At 39.2% G+C, this 24671-nt stretch overlaps 1 protein-coding gene across 1 annotated transcript in view; it reads right to left on the bottom strand.

Annotated features, from left to right (window-relative positions):
- The window catches only part of zswim7 (zinc finger, SWIM-type containing 7), a 47222-nt gene extending 22769 nt beyond the window's left edge, over window positions 1–24453 (bottom strand). The window contains exons 1-4 of the mRNA XM_004911686.4: window positions 24254–24453; window positions 20649–20724; window positions 4850–4871; window positions 4335–4437 (exon numbers count right to left, since the gene is read on the bottom strand). Of these exons, the coding sequence (XP_004911743.1) occupies window positions 4335–4437; window positions 4850–4871; window positions 20649–20724 (201 nt within the window). The 5' untranslated portion in view covers window positions 24254–24453. The remainder of the gene's footprint in view (window positions 1–4334; window positions 4438–4849; window positions 4872–20648; window positions 20725–24253) is intronic.
- Window positions 24454–24671: the final 218 nt, after the last annotated feature.

Raw genomic sequence — 24671 nt, 5'->3', positions numbered from 1 at the left:
GTCAGAGCACAGGTCACATGGCTGTGGCATGTTGGGAAATGAAGAATATGGCTAGCACCATGTGAAATTTCAAAATAAAATATAAATCTGTTTGTGGATTTCAATGAAAGATTCTGCTGGAGAAGCTCTATTAACGGGTGCATTCCAAAAAAAACCCATGTTTTCCCACAATAGTTTTCTTTTACATAGAGGGGGTTGTATCTAGCCAAAGTATTTTGAGAAGTATTTAGCACATCACTCTGTGCTTTCTTACCTTATGCCAATGACGCAGTACTGATACCAGACACGGTGACTATATATAGACCTCTCCATATATGCAGTGTAATAAGAATAGGCATACTTACAAAGTGTTATGCATTTGTTTTTCTCAAGACACCTACTATAGTCTCTCACACTACAAAGGTGAGGAGTAAAAAGTCCAGAGTTTTACCAACCATAGCTGGAATCCATTACAGATACAAAACAAAATGTTATAATGTAACAATTTCATGCTCAAGATAAAATATTTAAGCTGTTCATTTCTGGCAGCATTTTTACTTTCCGCTAATCTCCTTTGCACTGAGAATAGGACGGAGCATGCCTGAGCCTTTAACAAACTCTCAATCAAAACATACCAGGGATAAAAAAATTACAGCAAATAGGCCCTGTCCTAGTGATCTGGCTGATCATTTGTTAACCAGTCAAATGATGAGAAGTGGACCAACTGAAGGCCTTTTCAGCATATACATGTGGTCACTGGGTAGTCTGGAACTGCATGGGCCCATACTTCCATCAAGTCATCCAACTTCTTGGTCCATCCTGCTAACCTTGTGTGTGACTAATATGTCTTAATATTTGGCAGGGGCCAGGTTGGACAAATACTTTAATACTTTATGCTAAAGGATTACCTGGTAAGAAGCATCAGCTGTGATCCAGTTCAGATTTGTTCATTCTAAATGGTTGCTTTGGGGCTCGTAAACATTGTGATAGATGCTCATTTTGATTAAAACAAACACATTTGCCAGGGAATGCCATGCTTTCTGTTTAAAGGTCAATATATGCACTTTTTAATATCTTTGTAACATTATTTACAGACATACATCACCTTTTGCAAGAATGATAGCCTAAAGCTGGCCATATCGCACGAGAATATGTAAAGTGTTTGTAAAGTGCTGCAGAATTGTTAGTGTTAGCGCTATATAAATACTACAAAATAAAAATTATTTATGATTAAAGGACATGTAAACCCTACATTATCCTAGCATGTATATAAGTTGGACACATTTCCCCCACCCAAACCATTTGCATTGCATAATTCCCTCCGTTCGCCAGTACAGGTATCGGACCCCTTATCCGGAAACCCGTTATCCAGAAAGCTCCGAATTACGGAAAGCCTGTCTCCCATAGACTCCATTTTAATCAAATAATTCAGAATTTTAAAACTGATTTCCTTTTTCTCTGTAATAATAAAACTGTACCGTGTAATTGATCCCAACTAAGATATAAATAATCCTTATTGGGTGCAAAACAATCCTGTTGGGTTTAATTAATGTTTTATTGATTTTTTTGTAGACTTAAGGTGTGGAGATCCAAATTACGGAAAGACCCCTTATCTGGAATACCCTTGGTCCCGAGCATTCTGGATAACAGGTCCTATACCTGTACCATCACATTTTCCTAAAACAAATAGCAGCTTTCACCTTGCGCCCATTTTTCCCCTCACACATCTTCAGCTAAGGAGCTTACAGTAATGACCAAGTAATACAGAGTAACCGATCCATTTGGATAGATCTAGTGAAGTGTATTATTATAAAAGCAAACGTCTGGCTGGTTTCTATGGGTTATCACACTGGTGGAACACTGCAAACGTATTAAATAATTGAGTGTTCAGGTTTGGCTTTAAGTACAGGAGATGTAGAGAATTAGCAATAGCAATGCAGTAAAGAAAATGAAATTTTGACACGCACAGTGTGCTTGAGTATACATTAACAAAACCTGATGGAAAAAAAGGAGGGGCTTCATGCCTTCTTGGTGTGTTTCATGACCATCTATAAACAGGGTCCTTTCTTGTTTAGCCAGAGACTGGCAAGGATCCAAGAACCACCAGTTGATTTATCCCACCATTTGTATTACTTGTCACGTAAATGTCACCTTTATTTTAAGAACCTTCACACCTTCCAAAACGGTTTCAAAATTAGCAAAGCTGAATGACTACATTGCCCTCCTAATTCCCATCTCCAGGATGTTCCGGCTGGGAAAAATCCCTCTTTCACAGAAGGGGCATGGAAATATGTGAATGCATTTAAACTATAATGAGTTTGCGATTAATTACGTCAACTCTTTCATGAGTTACAGGTATGGGAACTTCTATCCAGAAAGTTTGGGCCTAAGGGGTTGCAGTTAAGATGACTTTCTGTAACATGAAGAAGAGTGTTTCAAGGCTACTAATAACAATCCCAAAATTATTTTTTTGCCATCATGGATGCATGGTGCATGCTAGCTTAGAAGTCTAAGATATTCTTTGGTTATTACAAAGAAAAAAGCAAATCAGTCAAATGGTTATTTGTTTAAAGAGAACACTACCGGAACGTTATTGCTATATTTCCGCACTTTCTGAATGATGGGAAGAGCCAGTATAGGTTTGGGCTCTATTATATGGAGACCTGATACAGTGGCTCCCTTGAACTTTTCCACATTTTGTCACATTACAGCCACAAACATGAATCAATTTTATTGGAATGCCACGTGAAAGACCAATACAAAGTGGTGTACACGTGAGAAGTGGAACGAAAATCATACATGCAAAACTGGGGTGTGCAAAGTGGGGTGTGCGTAATTATTCAGCCCCCTGAGTCAATACTTTGTAGAACCCCCTTTTGCTGCAATTACAGCTGCCAGTCTTTTAGGGTATGTCTCTACCAGCTTTGCACATCTAGAGACTGAAATCCTTGCCCATTCTGCTTTGCAAAACAGCTCCAGCTCAGTCAAGATTAGATGGACAGCGTTTGTGAACAGCAGTTTTCAGATCTTGCCACAGATTCTCGATTGGATTTAGATCTGGACTTTGACTAGGCCATTCTAACACATGGATATGTTTTGTTTTAAACCATTCCATTGTTGCCCTGGCTTTATGTTTAGGGTCGTTGTCCTGCTGGAAGGTGAACCTCCGCCCCAGTCTCAAGTCTTTTGCAGACTCCAAGAGGTTTTCTTCCAAGATTGCCCTGTATTTGGCTCCATCCATCTTCCTATCAACTCTGACCAGCTTCCCTGTCCCTGCTGAAGAGAAGCACCCCCAGAGCATGATGCTGCCACCACCATATTTGACAGTGGGGATGGTGTGTTCAGAGTGATGTGCAGTGTTAGTTTTCCGCCACACATAGCGTTTTGCATTTTGGCCAAAAAGTTCCATTTTGGTCTCATCTGACCAGAGCACCTTCTTCCACATGTTTGCTGTGTCCCCCACATGGCTTGTGGCAAACTGCAAACGGGACTTCTTATGGTTTTCTGTTAACAATGGCTTTCTTCTTGCCGCTCTTCCATAAAGGCCAACTTTGTGCAGTGCACGACTAATAGTTGCCCTATGGACAGATTCCCCCACCTGAGCTGTAGATCTCTGCAGCTCCCCCAGAGTCACCATGGGCCTCTTGGCTGCATTTCTGATCAGCGCTCTCCTTGTTCGGCCTGTGAGTTTAGGTGGACGGCCTTGTCTTGGTAGGTTTATAGTTGTGCCATACTTCTTCCATTTCTGAATGATCGCTTGAACAGTGCTCCGTGGGATGTTCAAGGCTTTGGAAATCTTTTTGTAGCCTAAGCCTGCTTTAAATTTCTCAATACCATTATCCCTGACCTGTCTGGTGTGTTCTTTGGACTTCATGGTGTTGTTGCTCCCAATATTCTCTTAGACAACCTCTGAGGCCGTCACAGAGAAGCTGTATTTGTACTGACATTAGATTACACACAGGTGCACTCTATTTAGTCATTAGCACTCATCAGGCAATGTCTATGGGCAACTGACTGCACTCAGACCAAAGGTGCTGAATTATTAGGCACATCCCACTTTGCAGTTATTTATTTGTAAAAAATGTTTGGAATCATGTATGATTTTCGTTCCACTTCTCACGTGTACACCACTTTGTATTGGTCTTTCACATGGAATTCCAATAAAATTGATTCATGTTTGTGGCTGTAATGTGAAAAAATGTGGAAAAGTTCAAGGGGGCCGAATACTTTTGCAAGCCACTGTAAGGAAGTACTTCAGTGTATTTAGGATGACCAAACCATATATTCTCAACAAACCAGAACAGTAGTCATTTGTAGTCATTATAATATATAGGAACACAAATAAGCTGGATAACCTGGAACGTTGACCTTCCACTTGGACTTGTCACATGGCTCACTGAACGCTGATCAACTAAATCCAGCGCGTACAGTGCCGTAGGCCCAAAGATGAACTTTAATCTAGAAAAAAAAAAAAAAACCAACAACATGTAAGACACAAACCATCATGGATAAAGAATATAATTCACATCAGGCAAGCCATTTCCTTGCCTTCCCATGTTCCCCTCAGCCTCCTGAGTTGTGCTCAGAGAAACTGCGGTCTCTCTTTACTGCTGCACTGCAAAATAGTGTGCTCTGGGCAGCTACTGAGAAGCTTTGGGGTAAATGCACTTGTCATACAAGATAATGCTACAGGGCTGATTATTACATTCTGATGCAGTAATGTGAATCTGAATGAATTACTTATCAGCCCTGTACCGTGACATTTACTGTGAGTTGGTCACTACTCTCAGGTAAGTGACAAGGAAGAGTTTGACCATTTCCTCTGTAACAATCAGGGATTTGTATAGGAAATCAGCTACATGCTACTTACCCGAGAAGGAGTTCATCAGTAACTGCAAATAGAAAGACAAATGGAATTTACAAAAGAAATCTCTGCAATGTGGATTTGTTAATAGCATTCTATTTATCAGGCAATCTCCATGCAAAGAGAACACAAAATATGGCTCGTATGAAAAAATAATGATTTTTTTTCAGTACTGCAGTTTGTGTACAGAACATAGAACAGTATTAGAGACATGCACAGGAACGAGAGAGCTGCTATGCTGTGCGAGACACGTGGAATATTTGTCTCCTAATGATTTTCCATTGCCCTGCCCAATGTGTTTTCCACTTTTGCTGGTTACACACCTGGTGAATGGTCTTAAATACCCAATAGCCCACTCAAGCCACCCCCCTTAGTGTATATTCGGTATAGAAACATTTGTACATACAATTTTGACATGTGCAACACCAAAAGTCCATATTGCAAAATGCAAGCACCGTGTTAATAATCACTTGGGTATTTAAGACCAATCACTGTACTGTTTGATACAGGGAGTACAAGGAAACCCGTGGCCAAAAAATATCTCTCTCTATAATTGGCTCTCCCAAAACACATCTATAAACAATTATAAGTAATTATAAATAATACTTATTTTGTAGCTGCTACAAGTAGCTTCATGTGTCTTATCCCTAATACCCCTCATTCCCATAGAATGCATATAGCTTAACGTGTGTAACTATGTTTGCCCTTTCATAACTACCACATATATCACATAAAGACTTTAAACTTATATACAGAACAAATAATACCAATGAAATTACCTATAATTTGCTCTGTATCTAAAGATACATTTTGTGCATGAAAGTTATGGCAATATGATTAGACTAATAATTATATATTGTTTTGTTTTTTTTAAATTATTGCTAAAGGATTTTGGATCTTAATTTGTACTGATTTTTAATTATATGTGGGGTGTAATACTTTCCTGGTAGTATATTAGTGACCATTATTTTTGTTCTCTCATTTTGTCTGCTCTGTTTTCTACGATATTGCAATTGTCTCAACATAGGGGTGAAGTAACCAATTGTTTGCCTTAAAAAAAGAACAGCTAGCAATGGCTTCATCAGCTCTAGTAACTCTTACGGTAATAGGAATTTATATACAGTGTGTCACTCTACAAATTTAAACCAAATAAGCTGTCTGTAATTAATAACATTAATCCAAGCAGAGAAAACATGGAACTGCCACATTTAAAAATGTAAGCAAGGAGCAAAATACCCATCTGGTATCGCCTAAAAAAATCGCCTAAGTGCTTTACAGGCCCCCTATTTGTTATTTTAGCTCAGCTTAGACGACACCACCATGACAGGACTCTTACCAAATTGATTAAAAAATGTAAGCGTTATTGCTTATATGTATAATGTGACACAGATTATACAATATATGATGTGGATAAAAGACATTATGGGGCAGATATTGTAAAATGTGAGATTAGGCTGAGTTAGTCGCCTGTGGTAGCAGAGATCTATCATGGGAGACTTATGCTCTCCGTGTAAAATTTGCCTTTACTAACTAACTTATTAGCGTTTACCACAGGAAACATCCCCCCATTTTCGTTTCACTCCGATGTGAATTTTATATGATTTGTATTTATCTTGTATATGAAGTGTATTTATCAACAGGTGAAAGTTAGAGTTCACCATTTTATAAATATGCTTCTAACAATCCCATAAGAATAAATAGAAAGTAGTTGAATTTTTCTGTGGTGAACTCACAATCTCACATTCTGATAAATCAGCCCCATGTGCCACAAACAGCAGAGACTACGTTCTGCAACACGTTAACACTAGTTTAGAGGTGCTTAAAGGAGAAGGAAAGTCATTTTGGCATTCTACTGCCAATTCGCCGCATTATTGCCGCCTAGAACAATATATTTATTCTGCAGAAAGCATTGCCATACCTGAGTAAACAGCCCTAGAAGCTTTCTCCGTTTGATTAGGACAGCAGCTGCCATTTTAAATAGCTTCCAGCTCCAGTTCTAGCCGTTATAGGTGAGATCACACATTCCTAAGGGAGGGGGGAGAGAGTTCTTGGCATTCTTATGGAAGGAGGAGCAGGAGAGGGGAGAGAGGAGAGGACTGCACAGACTCTGGCCACGGGAATTAAGGATGTATCTGAGAGAGTAAGTCAGACACCTGAACAACATGTTTAGAAAAATGGAGACAAGACATCCTATGTTTCTTTTGATAGAGGACTGCAGCATTACTGTAAGTGCTTATGGCTGTATTTACAGACCTTTCTGATAAAGCTTACTTAGTTTTTACCTTTCCTTCTCCTTTAACTGGCTTTGCCTCTGTTTGCGGCAGAACCCAATAAACAAAGAGCAGAAGGAAAAAATGATTGGTTATCATTAATGCTTATTTTCTGTTTGGAGTAAAATTCTCCTGCCGTTTCATTTTTTTGGTTATATATAAATTGTTGGCATCCTGGAACTCCATTACTCTAAGTTATACATTAAACTGAAGTTCCCCTAATGAAACAGAGCCCCTAGATATAGTAAGAAGCTACTTTGCGCCATTACTGTTACAACTTCAATCATTTTAACCAGCTAAATTTGAAGCTGAATGAGGAGAACATGAAATAGATCATTCCTATATTAAAGTCTTCTTCTCGAAGGAATCACAATTCTCTACAGTGATACTCTTAAGAAAAGCAACAGTTTTAAAATATGATAAATGTCTTCTATTGATCAGCAGGCCTATAATAAGTGAATCGATTCGGCACACAAAAGGAGTGAGAAAACATTGATTAACGATCTGCTTTAAGTAGAGAGACATCTAATTATATGTTCTACCCACAGTGCAACATTGTGGAGCTTTCTCTGTCATGGCTCAGCAGCTTATTTTTAAAGAATCTATTTTTATTAATGTTTTTGTTGCATTTGTACAGGAAAGGAAATGTGTATTGTGCTGTAAAACCATAAAGAAACACATGTTCGTTAAATTAGCCCTGAGTGAAGCAGCACAGGAGTACTTCTTCTAGACTGTAGTTAACTGCATAGAAACATTTTTAAGAAGAAATACAAGCAGCCCGAGAAATAACATAGTAACTAAGGTTAAAAAAAAGACATGTCTATCAATCTTAACCTTTAATGTCTACATGAAACCTGCCTCTCTAAATAGCCTCAAAGGGGAAAAAATTCCTTCCTGATTCCAAGATGGCAATCGGACCAGTCCCTGGATCAACTTGTGCTGTGAGCTATCTCCCATAACCCTGTATTCCCTCACTTGTACTGAGAGCTATCTCCCATAACCCTGTATTCCCTCACTTGTACTAAGAGCTATCTCCCCTACCCCTGTATTCCCTCACTTGTACTGAGAGCTATCCCCCTACCCCTGTATTCCCTCACTTGTACTGAGAGCTATCCCCCCATACCCCTGTATTCCCTCACTTGTACTGAGAGCTATCCCCCCTACCCCTGTATTCCCTCACTTGTACTGAGAGCTATCTCCCATACCCCTGTATTCCCTCACTTGTACTGAGAGCTATCTCCCCTACCCCTGTATTCCCTCACTTGTACTGAGAGCTATCTCCCATAACCCTGTATTCCCTCACTTGTACTGAGAGCTATCTCCCATAACCCTGTATTCCCTCACTTGTACTGAGGGCTATCTCCCCTACCCCTGTATTCCCTCACTTGTACTGAGAGCTATCTCCCATAACCCTGTATTCCCTCACTTGCTAAGAACCTATCCAGCCCCTTCTTAAAGCTATCTAATGTATTAGCCAGTACAACTGGTTCAAGAACAGAATTCCACAACATCACAGCTGTCACTGTTAAAAAAACATTTATATGGAACCGCCTTTTTTCTAACCAGAATAGTTGCCCTCATGTATACTACCTACTGGTAAGTAAAGCATTTGAGTAATTACATGATCCCCTTTCGTATTTATACATAGTTACCGTATGTTCCCTTAAATGCATCTTCTCCAGCATAAACAAATCAACTTGGCCAGTCTTTCTTCATCACGGAGGCTTTTCATTTCCTTTATTAGCTTCCTTGCCCTTTTTTAGACCCTCACTAATTCAATAATATTCAGTTTGAGCACTGGAGACCAAAACTCAATAGCATATTCTAGCTGAAAACCTTGTTTGCCCTTGCAGCTGCAAAGTGTCATTGCTTGTTACAGCCAAGTCTACAAGGGCTCCAACAAAGATCATTCTTTATTATGGATTTGCCCAGTGCAGTACCATTAAGGCGGGGGTGGCCAATACGTCGATGGTGGTCCACCAGTCGATCCCCCGTGGATCACTGGTGGACTGCAATGAAGACGGGGATGCGGAAGTGCTGCGTGAATACATACATATGCTGCGTCGCGTACATACGCATTCACGCCGCACTTCCGCATTCCCCGACATTAGTCGACCGTGGAATGAAAGAGTCTGGCCACCCCTGCATTAACGGTATAAGAGGCATGGATTTGTACTGTTTTCTCCAAGTTACTAAAACATGCTTTAAAATAGTAACTAATATTCTCCCTAATAATACTGCAAATGTAAAAAATGTTGTTTCGAGATGAAGAAAGTAGCACTGAAGTACATTTCCCGAAAATGCATTAAGGGCCAATAAGTAAATAATGGTCTAAAACATGATGTCATTTTTATCTTTCAGTGAATCAATGCCAACACCAAATGAGTTATTTTCATGAGGTACTACTTCCAAGACAATATTGATCTGAGAGATATTAGCATCCAAAACCGTATTACTGCTGGATTCATCAAGCTGAAACCAGCTAAATAACTCACATAATATAAGGCTTTGTCTCCAGTTTAATTACCTACTCCAAACAGAGGAGCTACTGTATATTATATACAGTTTTTGGATGGAAAGCAATTTCACCTTATACAATTATAACTTGGCTCCTTACACCTATTGTTATTCTGGCACAAACAGAAGCTGCTGTCACTACACCAATAACAGGCTGCTTATGCCCAATACAAATCTTGTTATAGTAAGCAGCCGGCATTAAATGGCCCTACGCTGTTGACAACTTGTTCAATAAAGCCATGAAAGGAGAGGCTGCAATTTGTGCTCCTGCACCTTGTCCTTACATCACTGCCCTTGTGTCCCATTTATTGGGGGGAAGGGATTTATTTAACGCTGGCCAAATTTTCAATTTGGGCAGTAACCCATGGCAACCAAACATTCGCCTTCATTATTCTACCTGCAGATGACTGAAAAAAAAGCTAATTACTGATAAGCTAAGGGTTACTGCTCAGGTGCATATTTGCCTAATGTTGATAAATGAGCCCCACCAATTTGTTAACTGGCCCTTAGCCAATTACAGACTTTCCTGTAGTAGACCAAGCACAGTTCTGATTTCATCCCTATACAGGGTAGGTATGCAAGGCTATACACTTAAGCTGGCCATACATGAACCGATGATATTGTACGAAATCTCGTTTCGTACGATATTTGGAGCGTGTATGGCAGAGCTCAACGAGGCGACCGATAATGGAAGATTTTGATTGGGCGCAACTGAAGGTGCCCAAGCAAAATGTACGTTCAGGGCTGAATTGGCAGAAGGAGGTAGAATTCCTATTGTTTCTACCTCCATACCTGGCGATTCAGCAATGGTCACACAAAAGATCGAAATTGGTACGTTTTTAGGGAATTATTTAATTGCACAAACATCACACCCCAGTGTGCACGCTGGGTTGCAAAAATATTGCCCACAAAAGAAAGATCAAGGGGATGTTTAGCGGGTTACCCAGTACAATTCTAATCTTGGAACAAAATGGCACATTTTCTGACGATAATCTTGCATTTAGAGCTACCCTCTGCACTACCAAGGGATGTCAATGGAAGCAATGTGAGATGCTCCATAGGTATTTTGATCTCCACTACAATGAGATGTGGCCAAAGTGTCCCACATGCCATTGCTCCTAACTAGGATCTTTGTAGTTGCTGGCTATTTCCCCAGTAAAATGCTGTAGCAACATACTAAATATTCCTAAACCAATAAAAGTGGTTGCTCATTGGTTTCTGTCTAATTTGTTGTGTTTAGCATGCTGATGGCTCTTGTTTAGTCAAGGGTTTTAGTTTGCTGGGTAAAGTTCTAATACTTGAGGTGGTAGGAAGACGTGTAGACCACAGTCAGTCTCGGCCGGTATTTCCTTCCTAAAATCCCAGTGAACAATAAAACCACAGGTAACCAGACTACAATTCCAAGACCATACTGTGCTAGTCATAATAATCTATTGACGATGAACAGCGCCAGACCTTTGAAGCCCTAAGAATGTAGACGTGTTTGAGAAGAAATGGGTGGCTGCTTTCAATTAATAATGGAATAACTCACTTTAATGTCTTGGCATAAAAATAAAAGTTCAGGCAAGAAATGTGTACAAACAAAAGGAACATTGATGGAGTGAAGGAAAAAAAAAAATAGCTATGACACAGTCGGCCGGCTACGGAATGGATACACAAACCTCATCTCTAATTCGTGTTTGAACTATTATTCCAGTGCTCGGCTTGCAAGTTTAATGATTAGGTACTCAACACTGAACTGAGGACTTTGAATACAAATATTTGAAAAAATATAAATATAATTTTGGTTAAAATTCCCTATTGGTTGTGTTGCTGAAGAGGCTGACATACAGACAACTCATCTAAACAAGCAATACGAAAAACTAAACAAAATACTTGATTTCCAAAGGGAATCTGTAATAATATTCAAGCAACAGAAAGATAATACCTTCAAGCTGCCGAGGTAAAGTCATTTCAGAAACAATAACAAGGGCGCAAGTACACTGTGCGTTCTGCCTTGAACTTTCCCCTGTGCCATTTGAAGCAAACAGTAAGGCGACCAATTCTCTATAATATTAAACCAGCACTTAATAGAGAACTCAATAGCATTTTGTAAGAATGTATTACCTTTTTTACGTGCACAGAAATGCCCAAAAATATCAGAAAGGGACAACATCCATACAGGCCATCTCAAGAAGGCATTGTTCCTTGCTCAATATATAAAAAAAGGTCTCTCAACAAAAGTACATATTTACTCGACCCCTCAAAGCCATTAACTGTATTGTCATTTTGAAAAGGTAAAGGGTATCTCCCCAGTTGTTGTATAACATGCCAAAATTAGAAAATAAATAGTAATATTGTCAATAGTGGCAAATAAGAGTAGGTCTTCACTAGAGCCCAATTGTAGTGCCATAAAAAGTCTGTACCAGGCAGGCAAATAGTGCTAACTCCATGTTTTTTGCAGTTGGTGCACCTTGGCCCACAAAACAAAGATGGTGGCTCTCCATGACCCCCTTCAATAGTGAAATGTTCTGCTACTACAGAACATTTTAATGATAGAAGTCATTAAAATACAGAATACCTTTGGTAGCATTGTCCAAATGCGACCAGGTTTTGGACCAGGATTTATATTATGATTACTAGTGTTACAGGCCTATTACAGAAATCCCCGGCTGAAGCAATGTTACATAAAAGCATTGCAGGTGGGAATAATAAAAGCGTTCACTAATTAAGAATATATTTTCTTATAAATTTATTAGATAATTATTATATACTTATTTAGCAATAGTGCGTCTCACTAGCATTGCTTCAGAGCGCTATGATGCCTTTAGGAAAATATGGGATCCGTGGATTAACCCTTTAAGTGCCAGCCAAATTAGTCATTTCAGTTCCCCCCAGTGCCAGACGTTTTGTAAACATTCTGTGCTCTCTCAATATAGGGGCTTTTACTGGGGGCAGGGTTAAGTTTAGGTAGGCAAACTATATATTGTTTTTTTCAGGAGAACCTGAGATTTCCAAATCTACCTGAGTTTTTGTGTATTTCCACTTCTGGAACAAGATTTAGAGCTTGAAATACAAAAAAAAAAAGAAAAAAATGCTATTTTTCATGATATAAGGATTTCTACCAGAAACATATTTTATTTTATGGACAAAAATTCAACTGATTTGGAAAGCCTTATGTCTCCCGAACGTGCCAATACCTGATATGTATAGTTTTATTGAGATTTCTGACTTCTATAGATCAAAAACTCCCAGCAGTAAATTACTAAATTTTCAAAGCATTACAGCAGAATACGGCATACTTTACATTCCAAAGCCAAAAATCCTGGAACATTAGGTTTACCCCAGGAAACCATACATTTTTGAAAAGTACACATTCTGATGAATCCGAAATGGGTAACTATGTCTTCCTACTCCTAAGTACCAAACGGCAATGCTTTACTGAATTTAGCATTTTCTATAAAAAATTATGAAAATTCTAAAAAATCACCTCAAAGCTTCCACTTTCAAGCACCTTATCTCCCACATAACATTAGGTACCAAAAGAACACACCCTAAATATGAAAGCCAAGGGTCCGCTGAACAGTTTGATGCCCATTGTGCATAGGATCACTAATGTATCTGGCATTTAGAGACCCCATAAGGAAGTTAGTGCATAGAAATTGCCCCAGAGGTCTCTTTAGCTACTGAAAATTCAACACATTTACTGCATTTTCTGTGGGATAAAAACACAAAAAAATACATTGACCCCCCAAAACCATATATTTGTGGAAAGTACACATTCAGACAAATTCAAAATTGGTACCCATGTCTTTCTATTCCAAACTACTGAGTCGCAATGCTTTCCCAAAATTGCCAGTTTTGACGAAATACCTAAAAATCACATCACATCTTCCACTTTCAAGCACCTTATCTCCCACATAACATTAGGTACCAAAAGAACACACCCTAAATATGAAAGCCAAGGGTCCGCTGAACAGTTTGATGCCCATTGTGCATAGGATCACTAATGTATCTGGCATTTAGAGACCCCAAAAGGAAGTTAGTGCATACAAAGTGTATACGCTGCAATATAAGCTACCGGCATGTGCATTATGTGCCATAAGACCCCCTAACAGTACCGAGACCCTAGAAAACCATACATTTTCCGAAAGTACACATTCTGACAAAACAAAAATGGGCAAATACAACTTTCTACTGCAAACTACCAAACTACAAAGCTATGCTAAACAGAACGGTTTTTATGACATTTCTGAAAATCGTCACAAAGCTTGCATGTTACCTCATTTATGTACCCCCACATTTTGTAACGTATCAACATAAAACTTTCTAAATATGAACGCCAGGGGCCTACTGAACAGTTTGATGCCCTATATGCATATATTGGCCAAACTGCGTGCCGTACAGGGGCACCCAAATAAAAATAGTGCATATGAATTTTCACATAAGACACTCCAAATAGTGCATATGAATTTTCACATAAGACACTCCGGCTCATGCAGTTTTTGCACCCGGTATGTGTCACATTCTGACAAAACAAAAATGGGTAAATAAAACTTTCTACTGCAAACTACCAAACTACAAAGCTATGCTAAACAGAACGGTTTATGTGACATTTCTGAAAATCGTCACGAAGCTTGCATGTTGCCCCATTATGTACCCCCACATTTAGTAACGTACCAACATAAAACACTCTGTGAACGTCAGGGGTCTACTGAACAGGATGCCAAATTGAAATACAGCAGACAAAATATCCATGTGCAAAGACAAGTAATAAAAAAACAATGTGAAATGCAATATAATTGATAAAAATAAAAAACAAATCACTAAAATCATTTTTTTTTTTTTGCCTAATAATATTTGTGGTCAGAATAACAGTTTGAGTATTTTGGCTAGGGCAAATAAGTTTTACAGACAAAGTCAAGCGAACAACAACTATGCATAACTGAAAATGCTATAAAATGGCTAAAGATGCAACGAAATAACTAAAAATGCACCAAAATCGCAAAAAATTTAGTAGAAACACCAAAATAATACACAAAAGGTATCGCGCAGTGCGGTTAGCGAATACGCTATCCGCAAAGGCAATGAAACATTTTTTTCAGGCAAGAATAAAAACGATGCGATAAAAAATAAAAAAAAAATACAAAATTACATAAGTGTGTAAGTGAGTGTGTACACATGGTAAAATGTGTTTTTTGTGCATGTGTGTAAGTGTGCAAGTGAGTGTGCAAGTACTGTATATACTCGAGTATAAGCCTAGTTTTTCAGCACCCAAAATGTGCTGAAAAAGTCACCCTCGGCTTATACTCGAGTCGGGTGCCATGGGTCCCTCCAGATTAGCACCCTCTCTCCTTTGTGTGCAAATTAGGCCACCTGCAACCAGACCCTCAAGTGCCCTGTCTCGCTCCCACTAAACAATACTTATTTCCCCTTACATCCCTCTGGGACTGGGTCTGCTGCCAGTTTGCCAATGTGCAATGGGCGTGGGGTAGTACTCATATTGTTTTTGTGATCCTCTTCTCCGCTTTCAGAGCTAGTTTACTGGGGTTTTTTTAAATAAATATTGAAAAACATATACCCCACTGATGCCTCAATTAATGTTATTTTATTTGTATTTACTTTTTTTAGTCAATAAGTTTTTCCAGTTTTCTTAGCTAAAATTAGGTACCTCGGCTTATATTAGGATCGGCTTATACTCGAGTATATACGGTAAGTATGTGTAAGTGTTCTGAATGTGTGAAACCCACCAACTACCCAAAATGTATGTGTTTGTGTGTAAGTGTGAGTATAAGTGTGTATTAGTGTATTATGTGTGTGTATGTGTTTTTTTTACACTTACCTGGGACAAGCAGGCACAGAGATCGTCTGAAGGTGGGAGGAAGGACCCAGGAGCCGCTGCAGCTTCTTCCTGCGACGCCGATCTGTGAGTATGAGAAGGGGGGGCCAGGGGGGAGGGAAGGGAGAGCAGGAAATGTCAGGCACGCATAGACAGCGTGTCCTGACATTTCCTATGGGGCCCCTGGGCGATCGCGACCCAGGGGCCACTCGTTCCCCACCTCTGACTATTGTCTGGAGGCTGGGGAACGAGCGGGGAGTGAAGAAGTGGCTTGAAAAGCCGCTTCTCCACTCCCAAATCCGGAAGTGCAGCAGGACGTAGAATGTACGTTCTGTGGCACTTAAGTACTTTAGTACCCAGGACGTAGATTCTACGTCCTGTGGCACTAAAAAGGTTAAATATATGGGCCTTAACACAGAATGAAGGTTCACAATTTCTATGCTTAACTGATGTCCCCACAACAATGTTTTGGCTCAAAGATTTACCGTATATACTTTCATTTTCTTTGACCCATGGAAGACAGTTTTAATAAGTTTGGTTCCTATAATTTTTTCTTTTCTTTTATTTGTAGGTTAACTCTCATGTCATATGCTGGTCTAAGGTCAGATGTTAACCCCCTGCGACAAATGTAGATTTATTCTGTAATTATTTCAAAACAAAATAAAAAATTAATAATAAAATACAGAATACCACTGATTTAATCTCTGAATCTCATATTTTATGTGTCACCCGACAAAAGTAAAATCCTATTCTAAATACGGTCTCATGTAATCACACATGACTGCATTCACAAACAGTACAGGTATGGGACCCATTATCCAGAATGCTCGGGACCTGGGGTTTTCTGGATAAGGGGTTTCCGGATAAGGGGTCCGATATCTGTACAATATACAACACACGGTATATGATGTGAATATTCTTGTTATACTGAATTGGTTTGCAATGAAAAAACTGACCTTGCTAGAATGTTACCTAGAAGTGCTGTGTTTTTGCTTTCATTCTAGCAGGAATGCAGGAGGATCTCCATTTGGTAGGAGCAAACCTTACACCTTTGCTAATATGAGCTGGATTTGGAAACCACTGACTTCTCTGGGGAGAAGAGAATTAGCCTTTAGGGCACTCTTCCTGGGAAAATGAAACCATGGGGTCAGGAAAGAAAGGCCAGTCTATTCATTAAATCCACAGTAGTATTAGTAAGTAGTATTTGTCTTAATATTCTGGGTTAACATTTTACTAACCCCACCTTGTTTAAAAATAAAATGGCCACCTCAGGATTTGTTGCTGCCTTTGTCGTAGGCCAATCTACTATTCTGTATGGTGCCAGTGTGCTGATCAATGGAAAAAACTTGAATAAGAAAAATAACAAGTTTGAGACTAATTTAAACTTGCAGACTCATTAAAAAACGCTTTATAAATACAAGATTCTGGAAAAAGCAATCTATATTAGGCAAACTAAGTCTAATGAGGCATGAAGCTACTTTGTGTGTATTTAGTAACCTAAAGTTAGATAATAATATAAGTGCTCATTTTGTGCACACTGCAAATAGCTACAGGTCTCCTCACTCTGCTTTGGACTGCAGAGATCTGCGACTCCCTTCACTAAAGCTGGCTATACACACACACAGATATAACGGTACAAAACTATGTTTCTTACAATTTTTGGACTGTGTGTGGGCTCCAAATTATTACCTCTATATTTTTTGTAACATAGATCGGTCAGGTTTGATAATTGTGGTCGGATAATGATTAAAATCTACGCATGAATTTTGTATCTGACGATATCCTTGGGGGACCTACAATGCATTTTTGGGATGTCTCTTTTGTATGATTGGTGTCTGCCAACTATTTCATGTACAGAACATCCTCTGATTTGGTATTTTTAGTACTTTATCCTACGATTTCAGTCTGAATGTTAGTTTCAGATCGTTGCATTTGAACGTACAACTGATATCCAAACATTTGTCAGAAGAAGACTAAAATCTGAACATGTATGGCCACCTTAATACAGCATTGCATTAGTAAGGGGCGGGTGGGGTGAAGACATGTAGGCGCCCGTCCCTCCCTTGCATGTCATTTAGAGGTGTAAGGAGGGGATGGCTGAGGGCGCAGACCACATTGGGGCCCTGTCCTTACTGCCTGCCCTACGGACAGGGCTGAGCTGCACATCTTGATGCTGCTCTCTGAAATAAATGCCAGATGAAAAATTTGGCACTCACATCAAAAAGCAGCAACCCCAGTGGCGCAAGTGCTTTGTAAGACATTATTATGGGTAATCCTTGCACCCCAAGGATTCATAAATGACTCCTATAAACTTTATGTGTTCTAATGTTGCTCTGCTCATTACTGACTAGAGAAACATCAGATGAGTCTAACAATTTTCTAAGCAGAGTAATATCACAAATTTCCTTGCTCAGAGTTAATGTTTTTTCCATAAATGAAATAATTTGTATAATTCATGTAAGTTCTAAAAGTGCTTAAGAGTGATGAGCATTTTGTACAGGAAGTTGTTTTCAGGGTTTACATATCCTTTAATTCCGGAGTTCCTTGCAATAATAAAACCATAATCATTCACTGATCTACAGTCAAAAATTGACAGCAGGTTGCAATCGACCCCAAGAACTGGCTGCCAAATATTCTGTATATTTCGCTTCTATTTCTCAAAAGAGTTTAAAAAAAAACAAAAAACATTTTTAGGCGCTTTAAAATACACAGGTTTCTGGTCAAACACTGACTATTCCCACAGAAAACGATGTGGGGATGATAAAGCCACTTTAAATGTGTCCTTATGTTAACACTACGTTGCTTTATCAATGATTAATCCATCAGTGCTGGGTACCAGTGACATCAGAGATCCAACCTTGGGAAAATATATGATATATAGATTAGATTTGTTTTAATGGCTCCCATACACAAAGAATTCAGGCACTGCTTATTTTCCAGAAGAACTTGAGTAAGTGACAAACTACGTATGGCGGTGACGCACTTATAAATAATAAAGTAGCAAAGAATGATCTTCAGAGGAACAATTTGATGATTACAAACGATAACATTCAATGCAAAAAAAAAATTCCTTTCAAAAAGAATGTTCAAACAATTTCTTACGGCTGTAAAGTGTGTTATTTATAAACGCAAAAAAGGTACCAAGCTTAGCCCTGACATTGGCTCTAACCCTCTCACTGCCAGCTGGTTTTCTACATACAATTTTTTGACATTTCATGTTACTCACTTATATAGGGGTATTTCCTAGAGTTAACATTTAGTTTGACAGTTTCTTTTTTCAGGACATCCTAAATTTTCTAATTCTCGCTCGGAGTGCAGTTCAGCATACCCTGACAGAATGGAACGATGTTAGGTCATGGGGAGCATACAAATAAAGGCATCATGATAATATCCGTATACGTTGCTCTTAAAAGCAAAATGGGGCCCACACTTCTATGTTGTCCACTGTGCTCTTCTTACTAATTGTACTCCTCTTCTACCTACCAGTTTTCTTCTCCTTACTGTCTTGCTCTCCAGCATTTACACCGATCTTCTCTCTTTCTCTCATTTCATTTTCTTCCCTTTACAATACTTTCTTCCTACTTATTCCTTCCCCTCAGTTATGGCCTCTGCTTTCTCACCACTTATATTTTTACACTCTCCCCTTCTACCCTCATCTATCATTCTCTCCATGTCAATACTTCCTTTCTTCTTCTGCTCTCATAACTTCCCCTCTTTTGTTTTCCTCTTTGTTTATATTCTGCTTTCCCCTTCCCTCTGCTCACCTCCTTTCCCTTAATTCTTGTGTTATGCAATCCCCTTTTCCCTGTAATGCACCATTCCCTATGCTTTACCTTACTCCATCCATCAATCTTAAGCTGGCCATACACGCACCGATAATATCGTACGAAACCTCGTTTCGTACAATATTCGGTGCGAGTATGGCAAGTCGACCGATATCAGCACTCGCTGATCGGGCGGGTTAAAAGATTTTGATCGACGCCATAGAAGGCACCTGAGCAAAATCTACCTTCAGGGCTGAATCGGCAGAAGGAGGTAGAAAGCCTATTGTTTCTACCTCCTTATCTGCCGTTTCAGCCCTGAACGTTAGTGGCGGATTAAAGATCGAAAATCACCACGTGTGTGGCCACCTTTAGGGGCAGATTTATCAGGATGTGAGTTTAGAGCTTAATACTTAAAAACTCACCCAGTTTCTATTCATTCCCATGGCATTTGCAGAAGTGTATTTATCAAATGGTGAACTCCAACTTTCATTCATTGATAAATACATTCTAAAAATCCTATAGGAACAAATAGAAACTGGGTGAGTTTTTATGTATTACGCTCTAATCACATTTTGATAAATCTGCCCCTAAGGCTAATAAAGAGTTAATCTTAACCTGCAGGCATACCTTCAGTTCTCTCAATAGTGCCCTTAAGTCTCCCCATATTTCTCCCTTTCAGATGATCAGAAGCCAAACAGGAAGAAAAAACGCTGAGCTCTGTAAAGAAAGTTCCCATAATGCCTCACTCCTGCACCAAGAGCAAGACCGGTGTACATGCTCAGTTAGTTAGACTATGAGGAAGCTTCCTGCTGATTGGCTCAGATTCACATTCCTAAGGGGGGGAGTGAGTTCTTAGCATTCCTTCTGGAGGGGGGAGAGAGGAGAGGAGCTGCGTGTCTCTGGCAGAGGAAAACTGACACAATAAATCTTTTGACAGAGAAGTGCAGTGTTTCTGTAAGTGTTTATGACCTTTCTGATAAAGCTTGCTTAGTTTTTACCTTTCTTTCTCCTTTAATGTCCTTTCCCATTTCTTTAATGCTGAACTTTAACATGCCAATCCCATACACTCAGGGTTCTGGTTAAAATCAGGATGCAGCCAAATCCTCACTGAAAGATCTGGGGTTTGGTCTGGCCAAATCTTTAAAACAGAGCAGAGCATTTCTACTCCCCAAATTCAGAACTTGGTTTAGGATTCGGATTCAGCCAAATGCTAACACCTTGGCCAAAGGAAACCCAACCTCTTAAAATTGTTTGACTCTACTGAAAGTGACAAATATTTGTTCAGAAAAGATAGCATTTTTCTTAAATCTGAATATGAAAATTGGGGGTCCAGATTTAGCTCAAACTTTAGTAGAGGGTTTGGGCAAATTCAAAAATGATGGATTCGGTGCAACCCTGCTCTGTATATCTGCACTCATAGCAATAATTCAACCTACTTTGTGAGGTTTCTTGATAATTCCGTTTAATTTCACGGAGAAGTTCTTCTGCCACTGTGGGCAAGATGGCATCCATCTGTCACAGATATGAAAAAGTTGAAAGTTAGTTGATTTCCAGTGATCAGAAGGTATATTATTTAAATAGCAAAAGTCCTAAGAAGAGCAACTGGGTGTATAAATGCCGATTTCAAACATAGTGGACACCAAGCGCTCCGGACTCCGGGGTCTCTCATAAAATCAAATCTTTATTGTTGCATTAAAAGAAGGAACGCCTAACGCGTTTCGTATGCCAAGCACACTTACTCATAGGCTTAAGACAACTGTACAACAAGGAAGTGTTTAAATAGCATATACAGAGTGAATGACATAATTAGCAAGCTAATTCACCTGAAAAGGGGCGGAGAAATGCAAATCCACTCAAACACATCCTAATGAAAAAAAAACTTTAAACAACTTTAATGAAACTCAAGAAATGACACACAATACTAAGAGAACCCCACTATACAGATATATATATATATATATATATATAATAATAAACAAATTCACTCTCACATGTGTACTAACATGCAAATATCCCAGAGAGACTATTACATAAACACTTTGCAATGATTTACAAAAAGTCAGCATATATTTAGTGAACTAGTTCACTCTCACGCATGTGCAAATAAATATCTTTAAAAAGTCACGATGTAACTACCCTATAACAAGTTACAAAAGATCAAAACACTGATTCTGGTTAGAGTTATAAATACTATGATCAGCTAATAAAAGCTAGATAAGTCAATAAAATTTGTAAGAAATATAATACGAAAATAAAAAACAATGATGTAATCAGACTAGCAAAATGAATTAGTATACAGAAAACTAAACATAGCAACTAACATCAAAAACTGAATTCAACCCTCTCGGGTGACGTGTATCCAAAATAAAAATCCATTTAACTTCAGACCTTAAGAGCTTTGCATACATATCAGTTCGTCTTTCATCAGGAGTTATTTTCTCTATAGCCTGGATCTGTAAAAATGTTACATCCAAATTACTACACTGGACAAAGTGCCTAGATAATGGACTATTGCCATCTGTTGCTACTATGTGTCTTATATGTTCCCTCATATGACACTTCAAAGACCGAGTTGTGCAACCAACGTACTGCATTCCACATTTAGAGCAAGTCAAAAGATAAACCACGTATCGTGTGTTGCAATTAGCATACGACTGCATATCATAAGATCTACCAGTAACTGTACTATTAAAACTAACTGACTGCTTAATGTAAGTGCACGTAACACATCTGCGAGCTCCACAGCGATAAGTTCCCTTTACATTTAGCCAGGAAGTTTTTCGGGGTTGCGACTTCCATAGGGTAGGTGACAGTAAATTGCCTAGAGTAGGCACCCTACGGGCCACTACATTACAACCATCCTGCAATACCACCGCTAAAACTGGATCGTTATATAAAACCGGGATCAGATCATACAATATGCGCTTAACCTTATAAAATTGATTACTAAAAGCCGTCACAAAAGTAGGCAGGTCCCTGCTCTTTATGGTCCTATTATCACTACCCTTATTCCGATTCGCTAAAAGCTCAGATCTATCAGTACGTAAGGCTTTAATGAACGCTTGCGACAGTGATTTAATACTGTATCCCCGACTCAAAAATCTATCACGTAGATAAATCGCCTGTTCCAGGAAGTCGTGTTCTGTACTACAATTCCTCCGTAAACGGTAGAATCGTCCGAGGGGAATGCCTTTAAACATATGAAAGGGATGGCAAGAATCTGCCCTCAATAGCGAATTTCCGGAACAGGGTTTTCTGAATACTGTGGTCACAACCGAAGAACCTGAGACCGTAAGTTTCAAATCTAAAAAGGAAATAGAGTCCCTACTGAACTCACTAGTGAATCTTAAGTTCAGAGTGTTGTGATTCAAATAACCCAAAAAGTGCCTAAATTCTGATTCAGAGCCACGCCAAATAAACAAAAGATCATCAACATAGCGTTTGTAAAACACTATGTTAGATGAATATAAAGAACTACCTCCATAGATGTGGGACTCTTCCCACCAACCCATGTAAAGGTTGGCATAAGTGGGCGCGAACCTAGCCCCCATTGACGTCCCACATTTCTGGAGGTAGAATACCCCATCAAAAAGAAAAAAATTATGAGTAAATAGTTAATAGAATCTAAAATGAAATTTTTAGTGACTATATCATATGTGCTATAATTATCCAAGTGATAAGAAATGGCTTGCAAGCCCCTATCATGGGCCACAGTTGATGTGGCCTCACTGTATTCTTGCGTCCCACATGATAGGGGCTTGCAAGCCATTTCTTATCACTTGGATAATTATAGCACATATGATATAGTCACTAAAAATTTCATTTTAGATTCTATTAACTATTTACTCACTCATAATTTTTTTCTTTTTGATGGGGTATTCTACCTCCAGAAATGTGGGACGTCAATGGGGGCTAGGTTCACGCCCACTTATGCCAACCTTTACATGGGTAACTATGCATAAATTGGAGACAGCTTCAGATGACTTTTTTGCCTTTCCTTCAGCTTCATCTATGTTCCTTCTTTTAAAGGGGAAGTTTCGCCCTAATAACTTTTACCACAAAATCTGCATTTCAAAAGTCTGCGATTTCTCATTTTTTTAAAAAAAAAAATCTTTTTAGTTTTTTCAGAACAAAAATGAAACCGTACAAAATATATCTGTCATTATACACTAAATCCAAATTATCTCATACTTTTATTAAACCTTTTATTTTATTAATTTTCCACAGCTCCCTAGCAATCAGGGAGCAGTTATAAGGGCTTGAAGGTTCAATATATTTCCTTGCTGAAGATAAATGCAATGAATAAGACACAAGCTGAATTTTTTGCCAGTTTTAATTATGAAAAATCTGTGCTTTTTTGTTATTTCTTGAGCTAAACAGGGTTAATAAAGCTACTCCATGTTTAGCTCTTGTGAGGTAAGGGTCACAATGGGGAAAATGTAACTATTTGTCTGCCAAAGGCATCATTAAAAAGCAAAGTGATAGACTGCCAATGATGTAGCACATACTGTAAGTTTCAGGGTTTAAAAGGGTAGTTCACCCCTTGCAATTTATTTTCCTTTTTTAATTTTGTGTCATTTATGAATGATATCTCTTTTTGTTCAGCAGCTCTTAAGTTTGGAATTTCAGAAGCTATGTGGTTGCTATGGTCCAATTAGCCCTAGCAACCAAGCAGTGGTTTTAATGAGAGACTACAATATTAATGGGAGTGGGTCTGAATGTAACGTGAAGGTTAACTTCCCCTTTAAGGTTGTGCTATGGAATTACACATTACAATGCCCTTTTCCCAAAGCCCCCCTAACCTGGGGAAACTGCTGGAAGAGAAATGGCTAATGAGAGTTCAACGCTACAGTTATAAAGTGCTCACCCGTTTAAAAGCAAACCTCTAATTGGCTGCTATGAGTAACCACACCATGGCAATTCTGCACTACTAATTACATATCCCCAGCACAGATAGAAGACACGCTTAACTTTCCACACAGCGCATGTTCCAGAAATATGCATTTGTCTTGCACTCTATCGAAACGCTAAAACTCCTCACCTCCCCATACAGTTCACATTAGCACTTGCAGGTTCAGGTTTGCGCCAGGTACAATGGGCGGAGCTACTTGCAGCGATAAGTTCCACTCCTGGCAGAATATGGGCGCGCTGAATTTGTGTGACGCGGGCAAAACTCTCCTGGGTGCAGTGATTGGATCAAGATATCACGTGATGCGACTTGCCGCTTGCGGGGCCTTCTGGGTGTTTGGGGGGGGACTTTGGCAGTGACGTAGAGCAAATGGGTTGCGTTGTGGTGCGTACGGGGCTTCCCTCCAGCCTGGGAGAGGGATATAAGCGCAGCCTGCGGCGTGTTGCTAGGAGTGAGAGGGATATAAGCGCAGCCTGCTGTGTGTTGCTAGGAGTGAGAGGGATATAAGCGCAGCCTGCGGCGTGTTGCTAGGAGTGAGAGGGATATAAGC

The sequence above is a fragment of the Xenopus tropicalis genome, chromosome 2, assembly GCF_000004195.4.
Source record: "Xenopus tropicalis strain Nigerian chromosome 2, UCB_Xtro_10.0, whole genome shotgun sequence".
NCBI lineage: Eukaryota > Metazoa > Chordata > Amphibia > Anura > Pipidae > Xenopus > Xenopus tropicalis.
Note: the sequence above shows the minus strand (reverse complement) of the source record. Positions and strands in the feature narration are given on the sequence as shown.